The following is a 22,528-nucleotide window of genomic DNA, read 5'->3' on the forward strand; positions in this document are numbered from 1 at the left end:
TGGATCAGTGAGATCAGATCTGATCTGAGGTCAGATGCGCCATGGACATTAAGTATCACATCTACCTCGGTGTCTCGCAGCAACTCATAGTGTTCTTTAGCAGGCTTGGTGCCACGTTTAAGTGGATCAACCTTTCTCACCATCGAATATTGTAAACTGTGTAGTCTTGATTTTCCTAATTAGTATCTAAACATTCGATGTGACACGTGCTAAAAATAAGCAAAAGTAACCAAACGGACCCTTAATGTTCCATTGGGAAGCAATCATGCCTAATCCTAGCCCCGCCATGGAGATGAGCCGATTAACCTATACTAGTCCATCAACCCGTGCTCCTGCACGGGCTAATGTTTTTAGAAACTATTGTATTTGAAAATTATTTAAAAATTAAACTTCTAACTAATAATCAAAATTGTTTACCTACTACTCTCTTATTTTTCAATACTTCAACATAATACTTATATAGATATGTACCTATTTTTATCCAGTTGTAATTGATTTTTAATTAATAATTACTCTATGCACATTTTCATCCATATTCATACTTATTTCATTTTGTATCACACCTCCAATCCTCCATACATTATGTTTAGCATAGAAATCAATATGTTTCATCGATTCCTCACCTACATGTATAAATGGTCTAAATGGTGGCACTCATCATGTGTATATACTTTAACTTAGTATTTTTATATTAACAATGACATAAATAGGTAATTTGGAATCATATATTAACAATGACATTTCTGTATCATACACATGAAGATAATTAGATTAATATTTAGGTGTTTACTTTAGGTTATTTTTAATAACGACACATGTGGATAACATAGATAAAATTTTATAATGACATTTTAAGTTATGCTTTATAATGATGTGTATTAGTAAATTGGATGAAGATTATGGGTTACTTTAGATTATTTTTTATAATAGTTGATCTCGGTAATTTAGATATAGGTTTAGAGCTCATTTTTGAATATTTTCACAATGACAGTGGAGGGTAACTTTTTAGAAAATATAATAGATCAATGGCTATGATTATTAGAGTTTACAAGATTGGTGTTTGATGTTTTTAATTTTTATAAGAATTTATCCCTTTTTTCTAGCTTGTCTCGTGGGAACTAATGCGGAGTCTCCAATGGAAAAAAATGAGACTACATTGCTACAAAACTATTACCATAAGCTACCTCTCGTTTGTTAAATATTCGAACACAATACTTACGTAGATATATACTTAATATCTTCGTCCAATTGTGATAGATTTTAGTTAGTAATTACCCTATAATATTTTCAACCACATTTATAATCTTTAACTTTTCACTTTGCATCGCAGGTATACGCTTAAATTTGTTTAATGAATCCTAAGTCTGAGATACAATTTTAGCATAGAAATCTATATTCTCATCACCTTATATCCTTATAAATGGTTAGTAATTACTCTATAATATTTTCAACCACATTTATAATCTTTAACTTTTCACTTTGCATCGCAGGTATGCGCTTGAATTTGCTTAATGAACTCTATGTTTGAGATACAATTTTAGAATAGAAATCTATATTCTCATCACTTTATATCCTTATAAATGGTGACACACATCATGCGTATAGATCTTAATTATTATATCGTATACCAATAGTGAAAGATATAGAAAATTTAGAATCATATATTGTTGTATATTTTTAATCAAGGTTATTTGATTCAAACGAAGGGTTACCCTATGTTATTTTTTATAATGGCACGTTTGGGTAATATAGATGCAAATTTAAGGGGTTCCTTTAAGTTTTTTAAGTAACAGTGGTAGGCAATTCAATTGCAAATTAGGGGTTATTTTAAATATTATTTATAATGGCATAAGTGGGTAATTTGGATGAAGATTAGGGGGTTACTTTAGTTTATTTTATATAATGGCAGAGGTGGGTAATTTATTTGTAGATTTAGGGGGTTACTTTAGGCTATTTACATAATGGCATAGGTGGGTAATTGTTTAGAAAAACATAATAGATCCAAAGGTTATGATGATTTCAATATATCGATTGATGGTCGGATGTTTTGCTTTTTTGTGAGAATTTCTAGAATTTCTCTCTTTTTCTAGACTGTCCACCTAGGAATCCTTGGTGGCTTTACCTGGAGGCCTCAAAAGAAGCCTCTAATTAGTAATAGTAAGATAAGACAGTAAGATTCCTATCTTGAGGCGTGGCTCCTGACCTCATCGATTAGACGATTACCAATCGTCCGTACCTTTTACTGCTCCCTGGGATTGTCTCAGCAGCCAGCAGGAGAGTGGGCGAAGGTGAACGGCCGTTTTCTGTCAACTGCAGGTCTAGCCGTCGTGTGGAAGTGTGGAACTATTCATGGTTGGCCGCATCGCAAAACGTGACGCCCTGCGTGCCTAGTTGCTTTATTTTAGGGCATGTTTAGTTGCCCGATTTTGGACAACCAAAATCACTACGCTAGCACTATAGCATACTGTAGCGTTTCGTTTGTATTTGTGAATTATTGTCCAAATATTAACTAATTAGGTTCAAAAGATTCGTCTCGCAAAGTACAACCAAACTGTGCAATTAGTTTTTGATTTCGTCTACATTCAGTACTCTATTTTTTTTTTAGATTAAGGAAAAAATCATCCGGCCTTGGTCATCCACGAATGAATGCCTACAGCCAAAAATACATAGACTTAACAGACCAGCAGGGGGAATCTCCCCCTCCTGAAACACAGCTTTTAAGCTAGGACTCAAAGATCATACCAAAATAAAGAACTGGCAAAACCCTCCAAACAACACTCAGAGTTCTAAAACATCTCTGCAACTACTAAACTGACTCGCAGCTATTGAAGAATTCGCCTCCTAAAGTTCCAGCCATACTTGTTGAAGAACTCCATAGTAGTTACTTCAAGCCTGCTGCACTTTTTCCTCAGATCAATTTTCTCTTCCTCCTTTGATAGTACCGCCCATGTTCTTGTCCAATATGTCCCTCTAAAAATTACCTGCAAAAAGGAGTTAGTGATTGTGCCTTTGAACAGTACATCATTTCTATTCAACCATAATGCCCAGCAAAGTGCCGTAGCTCCTACAATCATCTGGCTCCTAATTTTTTGAGGATACTGTGGCGGATCCACTTCGGATTAGCTTGCTTAAACATGGTTAAGTCACCTAACACGCGACACTCATGCCTAAGCCAAGTTAACACGAAATGCTGTCGGATTTCCTCCGATTTAACCACTTGAACAGGACCGAGTTAGCAAACTCACACGAAGATGAGCGGTTCCAGAGAATACAACAAGTCCACCGAGTTAACCAACTTAACCATTTAGTTCGGCCATAAAACAAACATCAGAGTTTTACAAGGTTCAAAAGAAAACAACAGAAGGCAAAAACAAGCGGAAGCTACTTCGCCGGGGTCGGACATGCCTGGTGAGGCCAGCCAGGACGTCAGTGATCCCTCTCCTCGCCGTTCGAGGAGGGATCCCACTCGACCGTCCAACCCGGAGGGAGCTGGGGCGGCCAAGTGCCAACAGAAGAAGGCTCGGGAGCAGCAACTTTACCTGAAAAAGAAAAGCCACAACAAGGCTGATCTACTAAGCTCAACAAGACTTAACCGACGGGAGTAAAGCTACTCCACCTTTCTAGACATGCAAGGCTCTTTGGCTGAGGGGTTTGGTTGCCAAAAGCACTATGTAGATCCCTGTTTTCAAGTTTTAGCTCAGATTCTAGGTTCATTAACCGGTCTAAATGAGCACTTACTCTAAGCAAACATAGAACCATCCAAAAGGTATATATATCATCATCAAGACCATGTCATCATCAGATTCCTTTATTACTCAGGGTAGCATAGCGATCAAGCAGTCTCAAACTGTGAGAGGCAGACGAATCGATTCGAGTTCTTTAACCATGCATGGTGAACCTAACCTCACGACATCCGCGCACCACCGAGGGTCGCTTCCTGTGTCGGCCTTCCCCATCAATCCCCTAACCCGTGTCAGGCCCATTTCCTTTGGTGCAATGTTCCACAGACCCGACCTCTGCCGTTCTGTGACCACACTTGCCACCACGTGCGACCGTAGGGGAACTCCGTTCCAAGGACAATGGGGCGACCACTCACGTCTAGGTTCAATCCGGTACTCGGCTTTCTCATCCCATAATAAGTATGAGGTTAGTACCTTCAAACACTTGATCACGAACACCACCACTGTCGGGCCTTAACAAGTTTCATAGACAGACGGGGCGATCAGCCGACCACCAAAGAGTTAACCAAAACCCTGCCCCGTCCATCGTCCTTATAGTTGTAACAAAAAGGAAACAGCCAACTCCTACAACTCGCGAGTGATAGGAAATCACTCGGCTTTTACCGCTTCCTATTAAGCATGGCAACTACTCGGTCCAACAGCTAGTGTTCAGATCAGGGAGCCAAGTCATGCATCTACGGTTTCAAACAACTCCTATACGTAAATGCACAAACAAGATACAGAAGGCATGCGCAAGTTTGGAAAACTGGGGTTCATGCTCCGGGGCTTGCCTTCAAACAAGGAGGAAGGAAAGGGGTCTGCTGCGTGGGTGGCTTCGGCTTCTGGAAGCGGGAGCTCTGCTGCAGCTTCGTCTTCTGGCGCCGGGTGCAGCTCGTAGAAGCCGTCGACGAGACGTAACTCTACACGAAATGCAATGTAAGGGTTAGTACTTAGACGGTTATTTCAACAGCAACACTGGCAAGTTCTAGCTCAGAAACTTTGTAGCATAGTTACGGAGAAAGGTGGGAAAGTTCGCTTGGGTTGGAGAAGAACAAGGTAAAAGGGTCGGATGGAAGGAAACTTATGAGCTGACCCTTAGACTAGAGGAATAGATATGCTGGGGGTCCTCAGACTTAACGCTGAGAAGTCCCCACATCTTTACACATATACCCTCGGGTCTAGGAAAAGGATACAGCCGAGCCCTCGGGCGAGGCGGAGAAAGGTCGGCGAAACAGATAGGGTCGGGCGAGACGGAACAGGGGTCAGGCGGATAGAAGGGGTCGGACGAGGCGGAAAAAGGGTCGGCAGCTTACCTTCGTCTTACAGGTGAAGCTTGGGGTCGGGAAGAAGCAGACTTGGGCGGAGGGACTAAGGCTTTGGACAGCGGCGAGGTCCGGCGGTGCTCCGGCGGCGGCGGTGCTTCTTGTGGACCACAAGCAAGCTCTTGCGCAGCACGGAGAAGCAAGTGGCTGGGTGGATTGGGGATGGCGGTGTGGAGCGAAGAGGAGGGTTCCTCCGGGACTTAGGCGGTAGCGCTGCGAGCACGAAGCAGAGAGCAAGGCGGAAGGGCAGCGATGGCGAAATAGATTCCGGCGGAGCTCTGGCATTCCCTTTTATAGCTGCGCGGAAGAGAGAGAAGTTAGGAGCGGCGCGAAGACCGGGAAGAAGCGATCGAGTGCTCTGCCGGGGCGGAGATTGAGCAGCGGTGCGGCGGAGCAGGACTTCAGGGATGACACCGGCGGTCATTGGGCATCAGGGGCGGGGCGGCGCAGGCGCGGTTTTGCCGGTGGTTGAGATTTGGCAGAGGCGGGCGTCGTCGTGCGGTGGATCTGATGGAAGTGACCGGGGAAACGGCGCTAGAAGCGAGGGCGCACAGGTGAGAAGACAGGCAGCTGCGGTCGCACGAGCGAGCGCGGAGCAACAGATTGTCGGGGGCGCGGCTCTGACAGGGCGGAAAAGGAGCTGTCGCGGCCGTGGTATGGGTTGGCAGAGGAGGAATCGTTGCGTAGCGCATCTGGGGCGGAGCGACGGTGGAGAAACGGCGGAAAAGACGGGAGGCGTCGGGCTCTGCAGCCGGGGGTCTAGCGGGGTGATGATGGGCGCGGGAGGAGAGGTGCTGCAGAAAGGGTTGCAGAGGGCTTCCGCTGCGATTGGGGAAGGGGGCGCGGATATCCATCTAGTCGCGGCCGGCGACGAGGCGGAGCGACGGGTGTCGGAGAAGTTGAGCCACGCGGCGGGGAAGCTTTGAGGCGGGTAGGCTACTCGAGTGCGTCTGCCGCGGAAGATCTGGGAGAAAGATTTTGTGGGTCCACCGGTCAGTCTCGGTTGGTCCACTGCTCAGATTGAGAGAGAGATGTTGCGGGAAGACTTAGAAGGATTCGGCGGGTGAGTTGGGGTCGGCGGGGTCGGAACGGGGAACCAGCGGAGAGGGGTCGGATCTCAGGGGTCGGGACCGGACTGGAGGTTGAGCACTTCACTCGGGAAGCTGAGGTAGGGGGATGGGAAACTCGGATTAAGATTAGCTCATGAGAATTGGGGTCAGTCGTCACAGCCTACCCTCCTTAAAAAAAATCTCGTCCCGAGATTTGGATGTAGAAGTAACCGGTGGGGGTGTGCAGTCCTTACCTCCTTGTTTGGGGAGGAAACCTGGAAAAGCTTGTTCAAGTACTCTTTTGTCTCCCATGTAGCTTCATCCTCCGTGTGGTTTCTCCAGAGGATCTTGTACATTTTAACCACTTGGCGTCGGGTGCGCCTCTTCTTCTGGTCAAGAGCCTTGGCCGGGTACTCGGCATAGGTTAGGTCGGGCTCGATCTGAAGCTGCTCCTACTCTAAGACCTCGGTTGGGACTTGGACACATTTCTTCAGTTGAGACACATGGAAAACATCATGTATGGCCGAGAGCTGTTCTGGGAGTTGGATCCGATAGGCAACTGGTCCACAAATTTCCACGATCTCATATGGGCCAATGTAACGGGGAGCCAATTTCCCTTTTACTCCAAACCGTTGCACTCCTTTTGTCGGGGAGATCCGAAGATACACATGATCACCAATGTCGAACTGCAGGGGTCTTCTCCTTCTATCGGAGTAGCTCTTCTGTCAAGATTCGGCAGCCTTGAGGTTTGCCTGAATTACCTTCACTTGCTCCTCAGCGTCTACCACTAAGTCAGGACCATAGGTTTATCTTTCTCCAGCTTGGGACCAATTCAATGGTGTCCGGCATCTTCGACCATACAAGGCTTCAAACGGTGCCATCTTCAAGATAGCTTGGTAGCTATTGTTATATGAGAACTCTGCCAATGGTAGGCACTTGTCCCAATTTTTGTCGTAATGGATGACACAAGCTCTCAACATGTGTTCAAGGATCTGATTAACTCTCTCGGTTTGACCGTCAGTTTGAGGATGATAGGTTGAGCTACGGATGAGCTTGGTGCCCATGGTTGCTTGTAACTGTTCCCAAAAACGTGCTACAAACTGAACTCCTCGATCAGAGATGATCGTCCTAGGCACACCGTGTAGGGAAACTATGCGGTCAAGATACAACTCCGCATACTTCTTGGCCGTGTGGGTGTGGACAGGAAGGAAGTGGGCAGACTTGGTCAGGCGGTCCACTATAACCCAAATGGAATCATGTCGCTGCGATGAAAGGGGCAGTCCAACAATAAAATCCATGCTGATGTCTTCCCATTTCCAAGCGGGAATGGGTAGGGACTGTAGGGTACCTGCTATCTTTAGATGACTGGCCTTGACGCGTTGGCAGGTGTCACACTCTCAAACATATCGGGCAATTTCTCGTTTCATTCCACTCCACCAGAAGGTTTGACGGAGATCCTGGTACATCTTATTGCTGCCAGGATGGATTGAGAACTTGGAGAGATGAGCTTCATCTAGGATTTGCTTCCTCAAACTGGGGTCGGCTGGTACAACCAGTCGGTTTCCATAATACACTTTCCCAGTCTTATCCTGTCAAAACTGCTTATACCCTTCATCCTTCAAGGAAATCTTCCTCATGATCCGCCTTACTTCTTCATCTTCTAACTGGGCTGACCCGATTTGGTCTTCCAAAACAGACTCAAGAGATATGTGGCCGAGGGTTCCATGGGAAACAACTTCCCAATTGAGCTCTCCCATCTCGTGACACAGTGTCTCGGTGAAGGTTGTTGCCGACAAACAGTTGCAACAGTTCTTGCGGCTAAGGGCATCGGCCACCATATTGGCCTTGCCGGGGTGATAGTGCACTTCCAAATCATAGTCCTTTATCAACTCCAACCATCTTCTTTGGCGCATGTTGAGGTCGGCTTGGGTGAAGATGTACTTGAGGCTCTTGTGGTCGGTGTAGATGTTGCAGTGGGTGCCCATCAGATAGTGTCTCCATATCTTTAAGGCATGAATCACTGCTGCCAACTCAAGATCATGGGTCGGGTAGTTCAGCTCATGAGGTCGTAACGCCCGGGAGGCATAGGCAATGGCTCGGTTGTCTTGCATAAGAACACACCCAAGTCCAGTGCCAGAGGCGTCACAGTACACGTCAAACGGCCTAGAGGGGTCGGGTTGAGCCAAAACTGGGGCTGTGGTCAGCAGGTGCTTCAAGGTCTCGAAGGCTTCTTTACACTTGTCGCTTCACACAAATCTGACCTCTTTCTTCAGCAACTCAGTCATTGGCTTAGCTATTTTGGAGAAATCCGGTATGAAACGCCGATAGTAGCCTGCTAGTCCAAGGAAACTGCGGATCTGGTGCACTGAGGCGGGAGGCTTCCAGTCCATGACTTCCTGTACCTTACTGAGGTCGACGGCTATGCCATTCCGGGAGATAGTGTGTCCCAAAAACTTGACACTATCTAACCAAAATTCACACTTGGAGAACTTGGCATAGAGCTGATGATCTCTCAGCCGTTGGAGAACTACATGAAGATGATCGGCATGTTCTTCTTCGTTCTTCGAGTACACTAGGATATCATCAATGAACACCACCACAAACTTATCCAACTCGGGCATGAACACCGAATTCATGAGATACATGAAATAGGCGGGTGCATTGGTGAGTCCAAAAGACATGACCAAGTACTCGTAGAGTCCATATCTTGTGGAGAAGGCAGTCTTGGGAATGTCGCAGAGTCGGATCTTGATTTGGTGATAACCGAAACGAAGGTCGATCTTGGAGAACACTTTTGCTCCAGCTAACTGATCAAACAAGACATCGATGCGTGGAAGTGGGTACTTGTTCTTGACAGTCACCGCATTGAGGGGTCGGTAGTCCACACACATGCGTAGGCTCCCGTCCTTCTTCTTCACGAACAGGGCCGGGCAACCCCAGGGTGATGCACTGGGTCGGATGAAGCCTTTTTCCAACAGATCATGCAGCTGGGTCTTCAACTCGGCCAGCTCAGCGGGTGGCATCCGATAGGGTCTCTTGGATATTGGAGCGGTGCCGGGAATCAACTCTATTGAAAACTCCACATCTCTATCGGGTGGCATGCCGGGCAAGTCTTTTGGAAACACATCCGGGTACTCACAGACAACTGGAAGGTTTTCTAGCCGGGTTTCTGATAGAGGGTACGCACAGGGGAGTGCGGACTTAGGGGGTTTCAAGGGTAGGGTAGAACTGCCATAAAGGGTGAGTTGATGTGGAGGGTTCGGGTAGCTGTGTCTAGAACCACTCGGTGTCTGGTCATCCAATCCATCCCAAGGATGATATCTATCCCTTCCAGGTCAAAGATGATGAGATTTTCCTTAAAAAGGGTCTGGCCTAGCTGGATAGGTACAAGAGTAACGATCTGGTCTGAGGCTATCTTCCTTCTAGGAGTGGAGATCACATAGGATCCTTTAGTGTGGCCAACACTTAGCCCACACCTTTCTCTAGTCATACTCCCAATGAAACTATGGGAGGCTCCCGAATCAAACAAAACAACAACAGCTTGATTTAAGACAAGGAAAGTACCCGTCATTACTGGCGCACCTTCGGGGAGTTCGGTTAAGCTGGTGTAGTTGAGCCGTCCTTGTCGAACTTGCACCTTGGGCCTTCTTCCTCTGTTTGTCATGGAGTTTTGGCCAGGCTGCTGACTTCTATTCCTGGGGCAGTCCTTAGCGAAATGAACTTCATTGCTGCAGGTGAAGCAGCGGTTACCCGTTGCAGGACACTGTGGTGGCTGCAAGGTCGGCCGGGGCGCCTGTGGTTGGAAACCAAGAAAACGAGGTGCTGTCACTGGCGGAGGTCGGGCAACCCATCTTCCCGACTGCTAAGGTTGGCTGGGCGCCTGTGGAGGAACCATCCGGAACCTTCGAGCGGGCTGGCTTGGAAATGCCACGAAGGCCTTCCTCTTCTGGTCGGCTTTGAGAGCCTGCATGCAATCCTCTTGTGAGATGGCCAAGTTGACCAGCTCGTTATAGGTGTCCACCTTTATGGGGTTTAACCTCTCTCTGAGCTCCAAACTTAGCCCTCGACCGAATCTGTCCTGCTTCTTCTCGTCTGTGTCCGTATGATAGCCGGCATAACGGCACAGGTCATTGAAAGCTTGAGCGTAGTGCAGGACATCTTGGTTTCCCTGGGTAAGAGCCAGGAACTCATTAAGCTTGCGCTCCAGGAGACCTTCCGGGATGTGATGCCCTCTGAACGCTGTCTTGAACTCGTTCCAGCTGACGATATGGTCGGCCGACAACATGGCATGGTAGTGATCCCACCAGAGCCGGGTGGAACCACGTAGCTGTTGAGCTACAAATCGGGTCTTGTTGTGGTCGGGGCACTGGGCGGTGAGAAGCTCGAACTTGGATTCGATGCTGCGAACCCAGGCGTCTGCGTCAAGCGGGTCTTGCGTCTTCTGGAACAAAGGGGGCTGCGTCCCCAAGAAGTCCTCATAGCGAGCAACATGAGGTTGCTGCTGAGCTCTTCCACCATGGGGCTGCTGCTGTTGTTGCCCCTGTACAAGATACCTCAGCAACTCGGTTTGAGCCGCTAAGATCGCCTCCAGCGGAGACGGGGGTGGGGGCGGGGGAAGATCCTGTCTTTGCTCGCTGCTGCTGGGCACAGAGCCGGACCTGGTGCGATGCGCCATCTGCAAGAGCCAACGTTCCATTAATTTCATAAACTCAGAAGTATTCCTTAACAGATAGGAACGCACAAGTTAAATCCTCCAATGCAACTTTTGCCGACAATGCAACACGCAGCCTTATAAGGGAGATACACACTTCACATTGCCATCTTAGCTAGCATCTATCTTAGCTCTGCACACGACTTCGGGCGAACCATAACCAGATTCCAGGAGTTCCATTACACCTGATCTTAGGCCAAGGGGTCGGGTTAGAAGGAACAACTCAAGAAAAGGGGTCAGGCGCGTTCCGATCTCGCGACCCGGGGTCGGCCAAACTTTGGACAGACCCACAGAAAACGGGTGTGTGGTCACAGCACAAACTCACACCGTCTGGCATCCCAAACGTGTTGCAAAGGAGTCAAAGGTCAAGCTAAGACCTGATTTCAACTGAGATCTTTACATGGTTGTTCCTAAAACACAAGGAATACTCAACTCAAGGCTAACCTATTACATGGCTATCCAAAATTTAGGTTGCCGAGGAGTACAACAAAAAGATTAGCTCCCTACAACTCTCCATCTACGAGGGAACACTGTGAGTTGGAGAAGGGGCGTCGTGATCCTCAAAATCCATGCTGGTCGCTCCCTCGACCTCCTCAGGGTCTTCTTGTTCTTCTAACTGCATCTGAAGGGCATGCATGTCGTCGAGCTCGGCGTGGTGCTCGTCCAGATGGGCATTAGCCACTGCCAGCTCCATCTCTACTTCCATCTTTTCTTCTGATAGCTCAATCATGCCGTCCACCGGATCGGCTACTTCTCCCTTAAGTTCGGAGATCCGGTCTTGCATGTCGTGGATTTGGATGCCTCTTTGGATAAGTTGATAGGTCTGTCCCACCATGTCTCTTTTGGCGGCGTTGAGGTGTCCCTGAGTGTCGACGGCGATCCGAGCCAAGACCGCCATGGCTCGGCCTTGTAGCTCAATCAGCCAATATAGGGCCGACATGCACCTGACGTTGGTGGAGATGGTGACCATCGAGTGGGATGTGGCCAACACCTCGATGTTGTGGACGCGGTCGAGCCACGCCGGGTCTAGCCGATCCCTGGCAGGGAACAGGCCGATTGGGTCTAGGGTGATCTCCAGCGGGTGCAGCTGACAAAACTGAGTGAGGAGCTGTAGAGCAGTTGACTCCCATGTATCTTCCAGCGTGTGGCCGTACGTCGAGATTCCAAGCTGGGGCCACTCGGGCCGTACGGGAGGTGGAGGTACCACTGCCTGCACGTTGCACCTCTGGACGCCGTGCTCCAGGTACATCCGTCCCACATACAAGGGTGGAGACTGATAACCGAACCACTTCAAGGTGTCCCACAGAATAGCGGGAAAACCCTCGAAGTGCAGGCACGTCGAATGGGAGATGCCATCGGCGCCGTACAGAACATGTCCGGGGGCGGCCATCTAGAACCAAGAACCAAGACAACATGAGATAGAACTCTAAGAAGAGGGGTCGGACAGAAAAAGCACTCGGATTTGACCGAACACAAGCTGGAAGAAAACTAGAAGTCCTTAGAACCGAAGAAGAGCCTTTCCGAGCAAGGTTACTTTGGGGAGGGTGACTTTACAGAGTTTAGTTTATGTCGCATGCACGGCCTATCTCGTTCTCAACCAAAACAACTGCCAAAACTTGGTCTTACGCAGTTAGTGCCGGTGGCAAGGCAACAAATACGTCTCTCCCTATAGTAGCTAGTCGGTTCTAGTAACGTCTCCTAAGCGAACGCGGTTAGTGTACCTGCAGAAAAACACAACCACATGAACCTTTCGTGCCAGCACCCATGAAAGCGTCCCCAAACATTACCGTTCACTATAGAAATGGCACCCATGCGTTCAAGGCTGCATGGACAGCACACAACCGTGGAAATAGGTCCCCTTTGAATGGAACCGTATAACCCTTCGCATACTCGTGATGCGGAATTAGCGCACGTATAATAGACGTGGTGAACAATCATGATGATAGGCTCGTTGGAATCGAACCATACCACCCCTCGTATGGATTAACATACGGAACCTGCGCACGTATGATAAACGTGAGCAAAACAACCGCGATGATAGGTTCCTTTGAATAGAACTCCCTATCAACCCTCGCATACTCGTGATGCGGACTCGGCACACGTATGATACACGTGGCGAAGTGCTGGTAGGTTAGCAAGATAACCAATAAGTATTAGCCACCTAAAAACAACCCCAAAATTCCCTAGGGCCTCTCATACTAAAGTCATCCTTAACAATCGTACGAGATTTTTCAAAAGATTTCTTGCAGCTTTTATTTAAAAGAAGTGATTAGGGCCTATTGTGTTCTCTGTCTCGCTAAACCAGCTCTGGTACCAGCTGTGGCGGATCCACTTCGGATTAGCTTGCTTAAACATGGTTAAGTCACCTAACACGCGACACTCATGCCTAAGCTAAGTTAACACGAAATACCGTCAGATTTCCTCCGATTTAACCACTTGAACAGGACCGAGTTAGCAAACTCACACGAAGATGAGCGGTTCCAGAGAATACAACAAGTCCACCGAGTTAACCAACTTAACCATTTAGTTCGGCCATAAAACAAATATCAGAGTTTTACAAGGTTCAAAAGAAAACAAAAGAAGGCAAAAACGAGCGGAAGCTACTTCGTCGGGGTCGGACATCCCTGGTGAGGCCAGCCAGGACGTCAGTGATCCCTCTCCTCGCCGTCCGAGGAGGGATCCCACTCGACCGTCCAACCCGGAGGGAGCTAGGGCGGCCAAGTGCCAACAGAAGAAGGCTCGGGAGCAGCAACTTCACCTGAAAAAGAAAAGCCACAGCAAGGCTGAGCTACTAAGCTCAACAAGACTTAACCGACGGGAGTAAAGCTACTCCACCTTTCTAGACATGCAACGCTCTTTGGCTGAGGGGTTTGGTTGCCAAAAGCACTATGTAGATCCCTGTTTTCAAGTTTTAGCTCAGATTCTAGGTTCATTAACCGGTCTAAATGAGCACTTACTCTAAGCAAACATAGAACCATCCAAAAGGTATATATATCATCATCAAGACCATGTCATCATCAGATTCCTTTATTACTCAGGGTAGCATAGCGATCAAGCAGTCTCAAACTATGAGAGGCAGACGAATCGATTCGAGTTCTTTAACCATGCATGGTGAACCTAACCTCACGACATCCGCGCACCACCGAGGGTCGCTTCCTGTGTCGGCCTTCCCCATCAATCCCCTAACCCGTGTCGGGCCTATTTCCTTTGGTGCAATGTTCCACAGACCCGGCCTCTGTCGTTCTGTGACCACACTTGCCACCACGTGCGACCGCAGGGGAACTCCGTTCCAAGGACAATGGGGCGACCGCTCACGTCTAGATTCAATCCGGTACTCGGCTTCCTCATCCCATAATAAGTATGAGGTTAGTACCTTCAAACACTTGATCACGAACACCACCACTGTCGGGCCTTAACAAGTTTCATAGACAGACGGGGCGATCAGCCGACCACCAAAGAGTTAACCAAAACCCTGCCCCGTCCATCATCCTTATAGTTGTAACAAAAAGGAAACAGCCAACTCCTACAACTCGCGAGTGATAGGAAATCACTCGGCTTTTACCGCTTCCTATTAAGCATGGCAACTACTCGGTCCAACAGCTAGTGTTCAGATCAGGGAGCCAAGTCATGCATCTACGGTTTCAAACAACTCCTATACGTAAATGCACAAACAAGATACAGAAGGCATGCGCAAGTTTGGAAAACTGGGGTTCATGCTCCGGGGCTTGCCTTCAAACAAGGAGGAAGGAAAGGGGTCTGCTACGGGGGCGGATTCGGCTTCTGGAAGCGGGAGCTCTGCTGCAGCTTCGTCTTCTGGCGCCGGGTGCAGCTCGTAGAAGCCGTCGGCGAGACGTAACTCTACACGAAATGCAATGCAAGGGTTAGTACTTAGACGGTTATTTCAACAGCAACATTGGCAAGTTCTAGCTCAGAAACTTTGTAGCATAGTTACGGAGAAAGGTGGGGAAGTTCACTTGGGTTGGAGAAGAACAAGGAAAAAGGATCGGATGGAAGGAAACTTATGAGCTGACCCTTAGACTAGAGGAATAGATGTGCTGGGGGTCCTCAGACTTAACGCTGAGAAGTCCCCACATCTTTACACATATACCCTCGGGTCTAGGAAAAGGATACAACCGAGCCCTCGGGCGAGGCGGAGAAAGGTCGGCGAAACAGATAGGGTCGGGCGAGACGGAACAGGGGTCAGGTGGATAGAAGGGGTCGGACGAGGTGGAAAAAGGGTCGGCAGCTTACCTTCGTCTTACAGGTAAGCTTGGGGTCGGGAAGAAGCAGACTTGGGCGGAGGGACTAAGGCTTTGGACAGCGGCGAGGTTCGGCGGTGCTCCGGCGGCGGCGGTGCTTCTTGTGGACCACAAGCAAGCTCTTGCGCAGCACGGAGAAGCAAGTGGCTGGGTGGATTGGGGATGGCGGTGTGGAGCGGAGAGGAGGGTTCCTCCGGGACTTAGGCGGTAGCGCTGCGAGCACGAAGCAGAGAGCAAGGCGGAAGGGCAGCGATGGCGAAATAGATTCCGGCGGAGCTCTGGCATTCCCTTTTATAGCTGCGCGGAAGAGAGAGAAGTTAGGAGCGGCGCGAAGACCGGGAAGAAGCGATCGAGTGCTCTGCCGGGGCGGAGATTGAGCAGCGGTGCGGCGGAGCAGGACTTCAGGGATGACACCGGCGGTCATTGGGCATCAGGGGCGGGGCGGCGCAGGCGCGGTTTTGCCGGTGGTTGAGTTTTGGCAGAGGCGGGCGTCGTCGTGCGGTGGATCTGATGGAAGTGACCGGGGAAACGGCGCTAGAAGCGAGGGCGCACAGGTGAGAAGACAGGCAGCTGCGGTCGCACGAGCGAGCGCGGAGCAACAGATTGTCGGGGGCGCGGCTCTGACAGGTTGGAAAAGGAGCTGTCGCGGCCGTGGTATGGGTTGGCAGAGGAGGAATCGTTGCGTAGCGCATCTGGGGCGGAGCGACGGTGGAGAAACGGCGGAAAAGACGGGAGGTGTCGGGCTCTGCAGCCGGGGGTCCGGTGGGGTGATGATGGGCGCGGGAGACGAGGTGCTGCAGAAAGGGTTGCAGAGGGCTTCCGCTGCAATTGGGGAAGAGGGTGGATATCCATCCGGTCGCGGCCGGCGACGAGGCGGAGCGACGGGTGTCGGAGAAGTTGAGCCACGCGGCGGGAAAGCTCTGAGGCGGGCAGGCTACTCGAGTGCGTCCGCCGCGGGAGATCTGGGAGAAAGATTTTGTGGGTCCACCGGTCAGTCTCGGTTGGTCCACTGCTCAGATTGAGAGAGAGATGTTGCGGGAAGACTTAGAAAGATTCGGCGGGTGAGTTGGGGTCGGCGGAGTCGGAACGGGGAACCAGCGGAGAGGGGTCAGATCTCAGGGGTCGGGACCGGACTGGAGGTTGAGCACTTCACTCGGGAAGCTGAGGTAGGAGGATGGTAAACTCGGATTAAGATTAGCTCATGAGAATTGGGGTCGGTCGTCACGGATACCCTCTAGTCCAAGAGCCCAGCAAGTTAGAGACACTAACAGGTGGTTGAATCCGAAACGAAAAGAATATTGTGCTCCAAATGAATCTGGCAAGGTGACAGTCAAAGAAAAGGTGTTGTATTGTCTCTTCTGTATTACAAAAGCAACACTTGGTGCTTCCTTGCCATCTCCTCTTAGCAATATTGTCCTTTGTTAGAATCACCCCTTTTTTAAATACCATAGGAAGACTTTGATTTTTAGTGGTAGTTTTAGTTTCCAAGTCACACACCTTGATGGTACTCCTTCTTGCAGTATCTCCCTATACATTGACTTTACTGTGAACACTTTGTTTTTTATTCATATTCCATATAAATCTATCCTCCTGTTCATTTATACTGTGAATAGAAATCTCTGCCACTAGTTCTAGCCATTTATTTAATCTATGACCTGTTAATGCTCTTCTAAAAGAGACATTCAGAGGGACTGATCCACAAACTTTGGCCACAGTGTCATCCTTCCTTCTGGCTATATTATACAAAGATGCATATCTTTCCCTCAAAGTTGTCTTTCCAATCCAAACATCTTCCCAAAATCTGGCCTTTTTCCCATTGTGTATCTCAAAAGTTCCCATTGACCAGAATTGGTCCTTTATTTCCATGAGACCGGTCCAAAAGTGTGAACCCCCCTTTTTCCTTATTACTTGAGATAGGGTCTTATTCACTAAGTATTTTCTTCTAAGAAGCTTTTGCCATACTCCATCCACATTTACAAGTTTAAATAACCACTTGCTTAGCAAGCATCTATTTAGAACTTCCAGATTGGATATACCCAATCCTCCTACATTCTTAGGAGCACACAAGATACTCCATTTGGCCAGCCTATATTTCTTTTTGTGTTCATCACTTTGCCAGAAAAATCTAGATCTATAATAATCCAGTCTTTTCAGAACACCTTTAGGTATTCTAAAAAAGGACATCATAAATATTGGTAAACTAGAGAGGATGAATTTATTAGCACTAACCTGCCTCCTACTGACATTAATTTGCCCTTCCAACTTCAAAGCTTTTTCTGAAATCTTTCTTCAACCATCTTCCAGTCTTTCTTTGTAATTCTGCGACGTATCATTGGGATTCCAAGGTATTTGAAAGGTAACTCTCCTTCCTTGCATCCAAAGATGTCCACATAACTTTCTGCTTGATCTTTTGCCTCCCCAAAACAGTACAATTCGCTTTTGTGGAAATTAATTTTGAGGCCTGACAGCTTTTCAAAGGTACATAGTACCAATTTCAGATTTCTAGCCTGCTCTAAGTCATTTTCCATGAAGAGAATTGTGTCATCTGCGTATTGGAGGATAGATAATCCTCCATCTACCAGATGGGGCACTAGGCCCTTGATTTGGTTGTTATCTTTTGCTCTGGTAATCAGCACAGCCAACATATCAGCTACTACATTAAATAGCAATGGAGATAAAGGGTCTCCCTGTCTAAGTCCTTTTTTGTTTGAAAGAAATGTCCTATATCATCATTTACCTTTACCCCCACACTACCTCCGTTCACTATACTTTCTATCCATTTACACCATTTAGCTGAAAACCCTTTCATTCTTAACGCTTGTTGAAGAAAAGGCCAGTTAACCTTGTCATAGGCTTTCTCGAAGTCCAATTTAAGAATAATTCCATCCTGTTTTTTCCTACTCAGTTCGTGTATGGTCTCATGAAGTATGACAACCCCTTCCATAATATACCTCCCTGGCAAAAATGCAGTCTGGGATGGCCTAATGACTTTATCAGCCACCACAGAAAATCTATTGGCCATCACTTTTGTGAAGATTTTGAAACTGACATTTAACATGCAAATTGGTCTATACTGTTGGATCATTTTTACTTCCTTAAGTTTTGGGATTAAAGTTATTATCCCAAAATTTAAGCTGCATAATGGTAGATTACCTTTATGGAATTCTTCAAACATGGCCATCAGGTCATCTTTAATGAGACTCCAGAATACTTGGTAGAACTCCACAGGGAATCCATCAAGTCCCGGAGCTTTGTTATGCTTCATTTGGAAAATAGCTTCTTTGACCTCCTTTTCTGTGAACTTTTCAGTCAGGATTTCATTTTCTTCTCTTGATACTTGAGGGATGTCCTCTGTCAAGGATTCGTTCATAGAACAGATACTCCTTGATTGAGACCCAAATAAGCCTTTATAATACTTAGATATGTACTTTTTGAGGTTGTCATCCCCTTCTATGATGCCTTCTTCCTGTTCCAGTCTGAAAATTCTAGTTTTCCTGTGCTTGCCCTTAGCTACCATATGAAAATATTTAGTATTATTATCTCCATTTAGTATCTTGTTTCTTTTAGCCCTTTAATACCATTTTATTTCTTCTTCTCTCAGCAGCTGAACTAGTCTGTCTTGAATGCACTGCTTTAAATCACTTTCTTGCTGACTTAGCAGCTGTGATTCTGCCTTTTTATCTAATTCATTTGCCCTTGCAAGTAGTTCTTGTTTTTCTTTTTTGTAGTCCCCATTTATATTTTTTGCCCATCCTCTCAAGAATTGCCTTAGCCTTCTGATCTTGTTTTGCCATTTTCTGAAGGGGAGTGGACCCTTTTCTTTCCTTGCTCCACACATCAGATACTAACTCGAAGAAGTCTTTTCTCAACAGCCATCTTAGTTCAAACTTGAACATGGGTTGCTTCATGTTCCCCCCTTCTTGTCTAGTGTTAAGCAGCAGAGGTGTATGATCTGAAATTTCCCTACTCAATGCATCAACCGTGGCTAAAGGAAATTTTTCTTCCCATTCCGTGCTGACCAAAATTCTATCCAGCCTCTCATAAGTTGGGGTTTTTAAAGAATTATCCCATGTATATTTCCTGCCTAACATATGTATCTCTTTTAAATTTAAGCTATCTATAATAGCATTAAAAAGAAAAGGCCATTTATCTTCATACCTTTCATTATTTTTTTCACTTGGGTTTCTTATGATATTAAAATCACCCCCAAGCACAATGGGTAAGTCCTCTTTACTGCAGGTGTGGACTAGTTCAGTAAGGAAGGCTTCCTTAAATTCTGTTTGTGCTGCCCCATAGACAGCCACCAGGACGAAATGAAAATTATCTTTTCTTGTCCTTACTCTAAACTTCACATAGAAATCTCCTTCATCAATACTTCCTATGTCTAACTCGTCAAGGTCTACTCCTAGTAGGATACCCCCTGATCTTCCATGTGGTTCAGTCCAGTGCCATATGAAAATTTTCCCCCCACATAACTTATTTAGTGTGTCTTGGGTAAAATCCCTTTTTCCTGTCTCTAGAAGAGCAATGAAAACTAAGTTCTGCTCTTTAGATGTTTCAAAGAGAAATCTTGTTTTAGCCAAGTCTGCTATTCCAGAAGATTCCTCTCATTTGGAAACAATTCTAATATTAGGTTTGGGAATTTTGACCTTACAAGTCTTTTTCTTTTGTGACTTAGCACCAGACTTGTGTTTTCCAATCTTAGAATAAAGTTCTAAGTAGCTATTATCCTCATCAAAGATCTCTTCCAACAAATCCCCACAAAGATTCTGAATCTCTCTACTTTCTACTTCTTCTATCTCCTCATCCTCCTTAACACTATCCAGATTTTTTTCACTTTGGTTATCAAAATCTATATGTTGATCTAACAATCTGTTCTCTACTGAAAGAATTTCTTTTACCACCCTTTCCATATCCTTTTCACTTTCTCTGAATCTAACACCTAATTGACTAACATTACTAACAGCATTATTCAAAAGAAATGGAAAGCAATGCTCAGTCTCAGTGTTACCTTCATTGAGCTCCAGATTCTTTCGGGCTGCAATCTTCTCTGTCTTGGTTAGGATGTGCTCATCTCCTAAATTAGCCAATCTAGGACTTGCCCTTGTTGGTGTTATTACAGCCTCATGAATTGCAGCCATCTTCTTCAAGTCATCTGTTTCCCCTGCTTCTTCCCAACTACTTTCCCCCTCCTGGTCTTCATTTTTATCATTCATAACTTGATTTGATAAGTCATCCAACGTTTTATCTACTGCTCTATCCATTATTTCCTCAGCCTCTTCCTTCAAGAACATATTAAACTCCCTCTCATTCATTCTTTGCACTTTATCTCTTAATGATTCCTTCTCAACCCACCCCTGTCCTTCTTGCACCTCCTCTGTCCTATTGCCTTCATTTTCTTTAGACACATTGTTGGTTTTCCTTCTCTTTAACTCCCTGTTCAAATCTGGGTCATCCTGCATCAGATCCTCCTCCATGTCTTCTCCTTCTCCCTCTCCTTATGTAACTCCCTTCCAATCATAGTCTTTTTCCTCTCCATTCTCATCAATCCCCCTTCTTTCTACTTCAAACTCTAATTCAAAGTAGTAATCCCCTATTACCTCTAATTCAAACTTACGGTACATGTGATGGGAAATCTTCTTTTTTATAATGCCAAAGTTGGAATTTTGGGTAACTAAATAAGGCCTACTATCTGACTGCTGAGTGCTCACGCTGGTCGTGTGTCCAATGATTGCCGCAGCGGGAACCCGCTGTTCCTGGAGCCGTACTGGCGGCGCCACGCGTCCGCCGGCGCCGTGGTGGTCTCCGGGTGGCACCGCATGAGCTACACCACCACCGACGGCCACGGCCTGTTCCAGTCCGTCGAGCTCGAGCGCCAGATCCGGCGCCTGCACAGCGCCGTCGGCAACGCCGTCGTCGACGACAAGCACGTGGTCTTCGCCGCCGGCTCCATACAGCTTATCAACGCGCTCGTGCACGCGCTCTCCCCGGACGCCGACGCCGCCTCGCCACCGGCCCGCGTGGTCGCCACCGCGCCTTATTACCCGGTCAGCCTGCGGCCTCTCTTTCGTATTACACTGCACATTGCCTATAAGAGAATCATAAGAGAATCATAGATGGGGTGGATCAAACAAGTCATCGTTAAGTTTCAACCATTGATCGACTTTGCAGACTTACAGAACACAGACGAAGATGTTCGACGGCCGCGAGTACAGATGGGGCGGGACCACGGCTCTGTGGGGCAACGCGTCGCGGAACTCCACCGATGGCTTCATCGAGTTCGTCACGTCGCCCAACAACCCGGACGCCCAGCTCTACAAGCCCGTCCTCGGCGGCTCGGCCGCGGTGATCGTCGACCACGCCTACTACTGGCCGCACTTCACGCACATCCCGGCGCCGGCCGACGAGGATGTTATGATGTTCACCATGTCCAAGCCCTCCGGGCACGCCGGCAGCAGATTCGGGTACTTGCACGCTACTGCATAGTCGTCGTCTCAGCTCTGCGCATGGAGAATGACATGAGCATGTCGTGCGCGCGCGCGCGCTGCGCAGGTGGGCGCTGATCAGGGACCAGGACGTGGCCAAGAGGGCAAACAAGTACGTGCAGGACAGCATCATGGGCGCGTCCCGGGACACCCAGCTGCGGATGCTGGGGATCGTCAAGGTCATGCTCGCCAACCTGCACGGCGAGGAGGACATCTTCGCCTTCGGGCACGGCGTGATGAGGACCAGGTGGCGCAGGCTCAACGCCGTCGTGTCGCGCTCCCGCCGCATCTCCCTCCAGAAGATGGCACCCGCGTACTGCACCTACTTCAAGCGGATCAGAGACCCATCGCCGGGTGAGCCGTCTCAGCTTTGATCGGCATTAACATCGCAGCTCACTTATCGACGTTACTGAACCTGTTACTGCACTCGGTGGGCAGCCTACGCGTGGGTGAAGTGCGAGAGGGAGGAAGACGAAGACTGCCATGAGGCCATGCTGAAGGCGAAGATCAACACGCGTCCCGGCGTCTTAAACGAGGCTAGCAGCAGGTACACGAGGATCAGCCTCCTCAAGTCGGATGATGACTTCGAAGCGCTCATGGAGAGGGTCACGGATCTTGTCAATGCCGAGAGGTACGACGCTCCCGGTTTCAGCTCTATGTGACGGTAATAGCCACTGAAGTTCATTGGTCCGATAAGGCAAGTACTATACCGGGGCGATCAAATCCGAGCTGTTGTTTCTCGTGATATAAGCTGCTGAGTATTGGTACAGCACAAGTTCTCAACGGGCACGATAAGATACTGGAAATCATCAGCTAGGCGTTGATGATTATTCTACAAAATCACTTGAACGGTCAACTAGAAGTTGGGTGTTTCTTTTTTAAAAAAGGAAAAAGTTGATTGTTTCTCAGCGTGAGCTGGCGGGAATAGTTGGGCATGACTGGAAAAAATTATTCAAGAGATGATCAGCTACGGGTTGATTGCT

The 22,528-nt window shown here is 47.7% G+C and overlaps 1 protein-coding gene across 1 annotated transcript in view; it reads left to right on the top strand.

Annotated features, from left to right (window-relative positions):
- Window positions 1-22,483, top strand: part of LOC101764357 (tryptophan aminotransferase-related protein 3-like) — a 24,078-nt gene extending 1,595 nt beyond the window's left edge. Inside the window, exons 2-5 of the mRNA XM_004969703.2 lie at window positions 20,801-21,107; window positions 21,232-21,524; window positions 21,613-21,899; window positions 21,984-22,483. Of these exons, the coding sequence (XP_004969760.1) occupies window positions 20,801-21,107; window positions 21,232-21,524; window positions 21,613-21,899; window positions 21,984-22,207 (1,111 nt within the window). The 3' untranslated portion in view covers window positions 22,208-22,483. The remainder of the gene's footprint in view (window positions 1-20,800; window positions 21,108-21,231; window positions 21,525-21,612; window positions 21,900-21,983) is intronic.
- The last annotated feature ends 45 nt before the right edge of the window (window positions 22,484-22,528 follow it).

This window comes from Setaria italica, chromosome V (assembly GCF_000263155.2).
Source record: "Setaria italica strain Yugu1 chromosome V, Setaria_italica_v2.0, whole genome shotgun sequence".
Taxonomy (NCBI): domain Eukaryota; kingdom Viridiplantae; phylum Streptophyta; class Magnoliopsida; order Poales; family Poaceae; genus Setaria; species Setaria italica.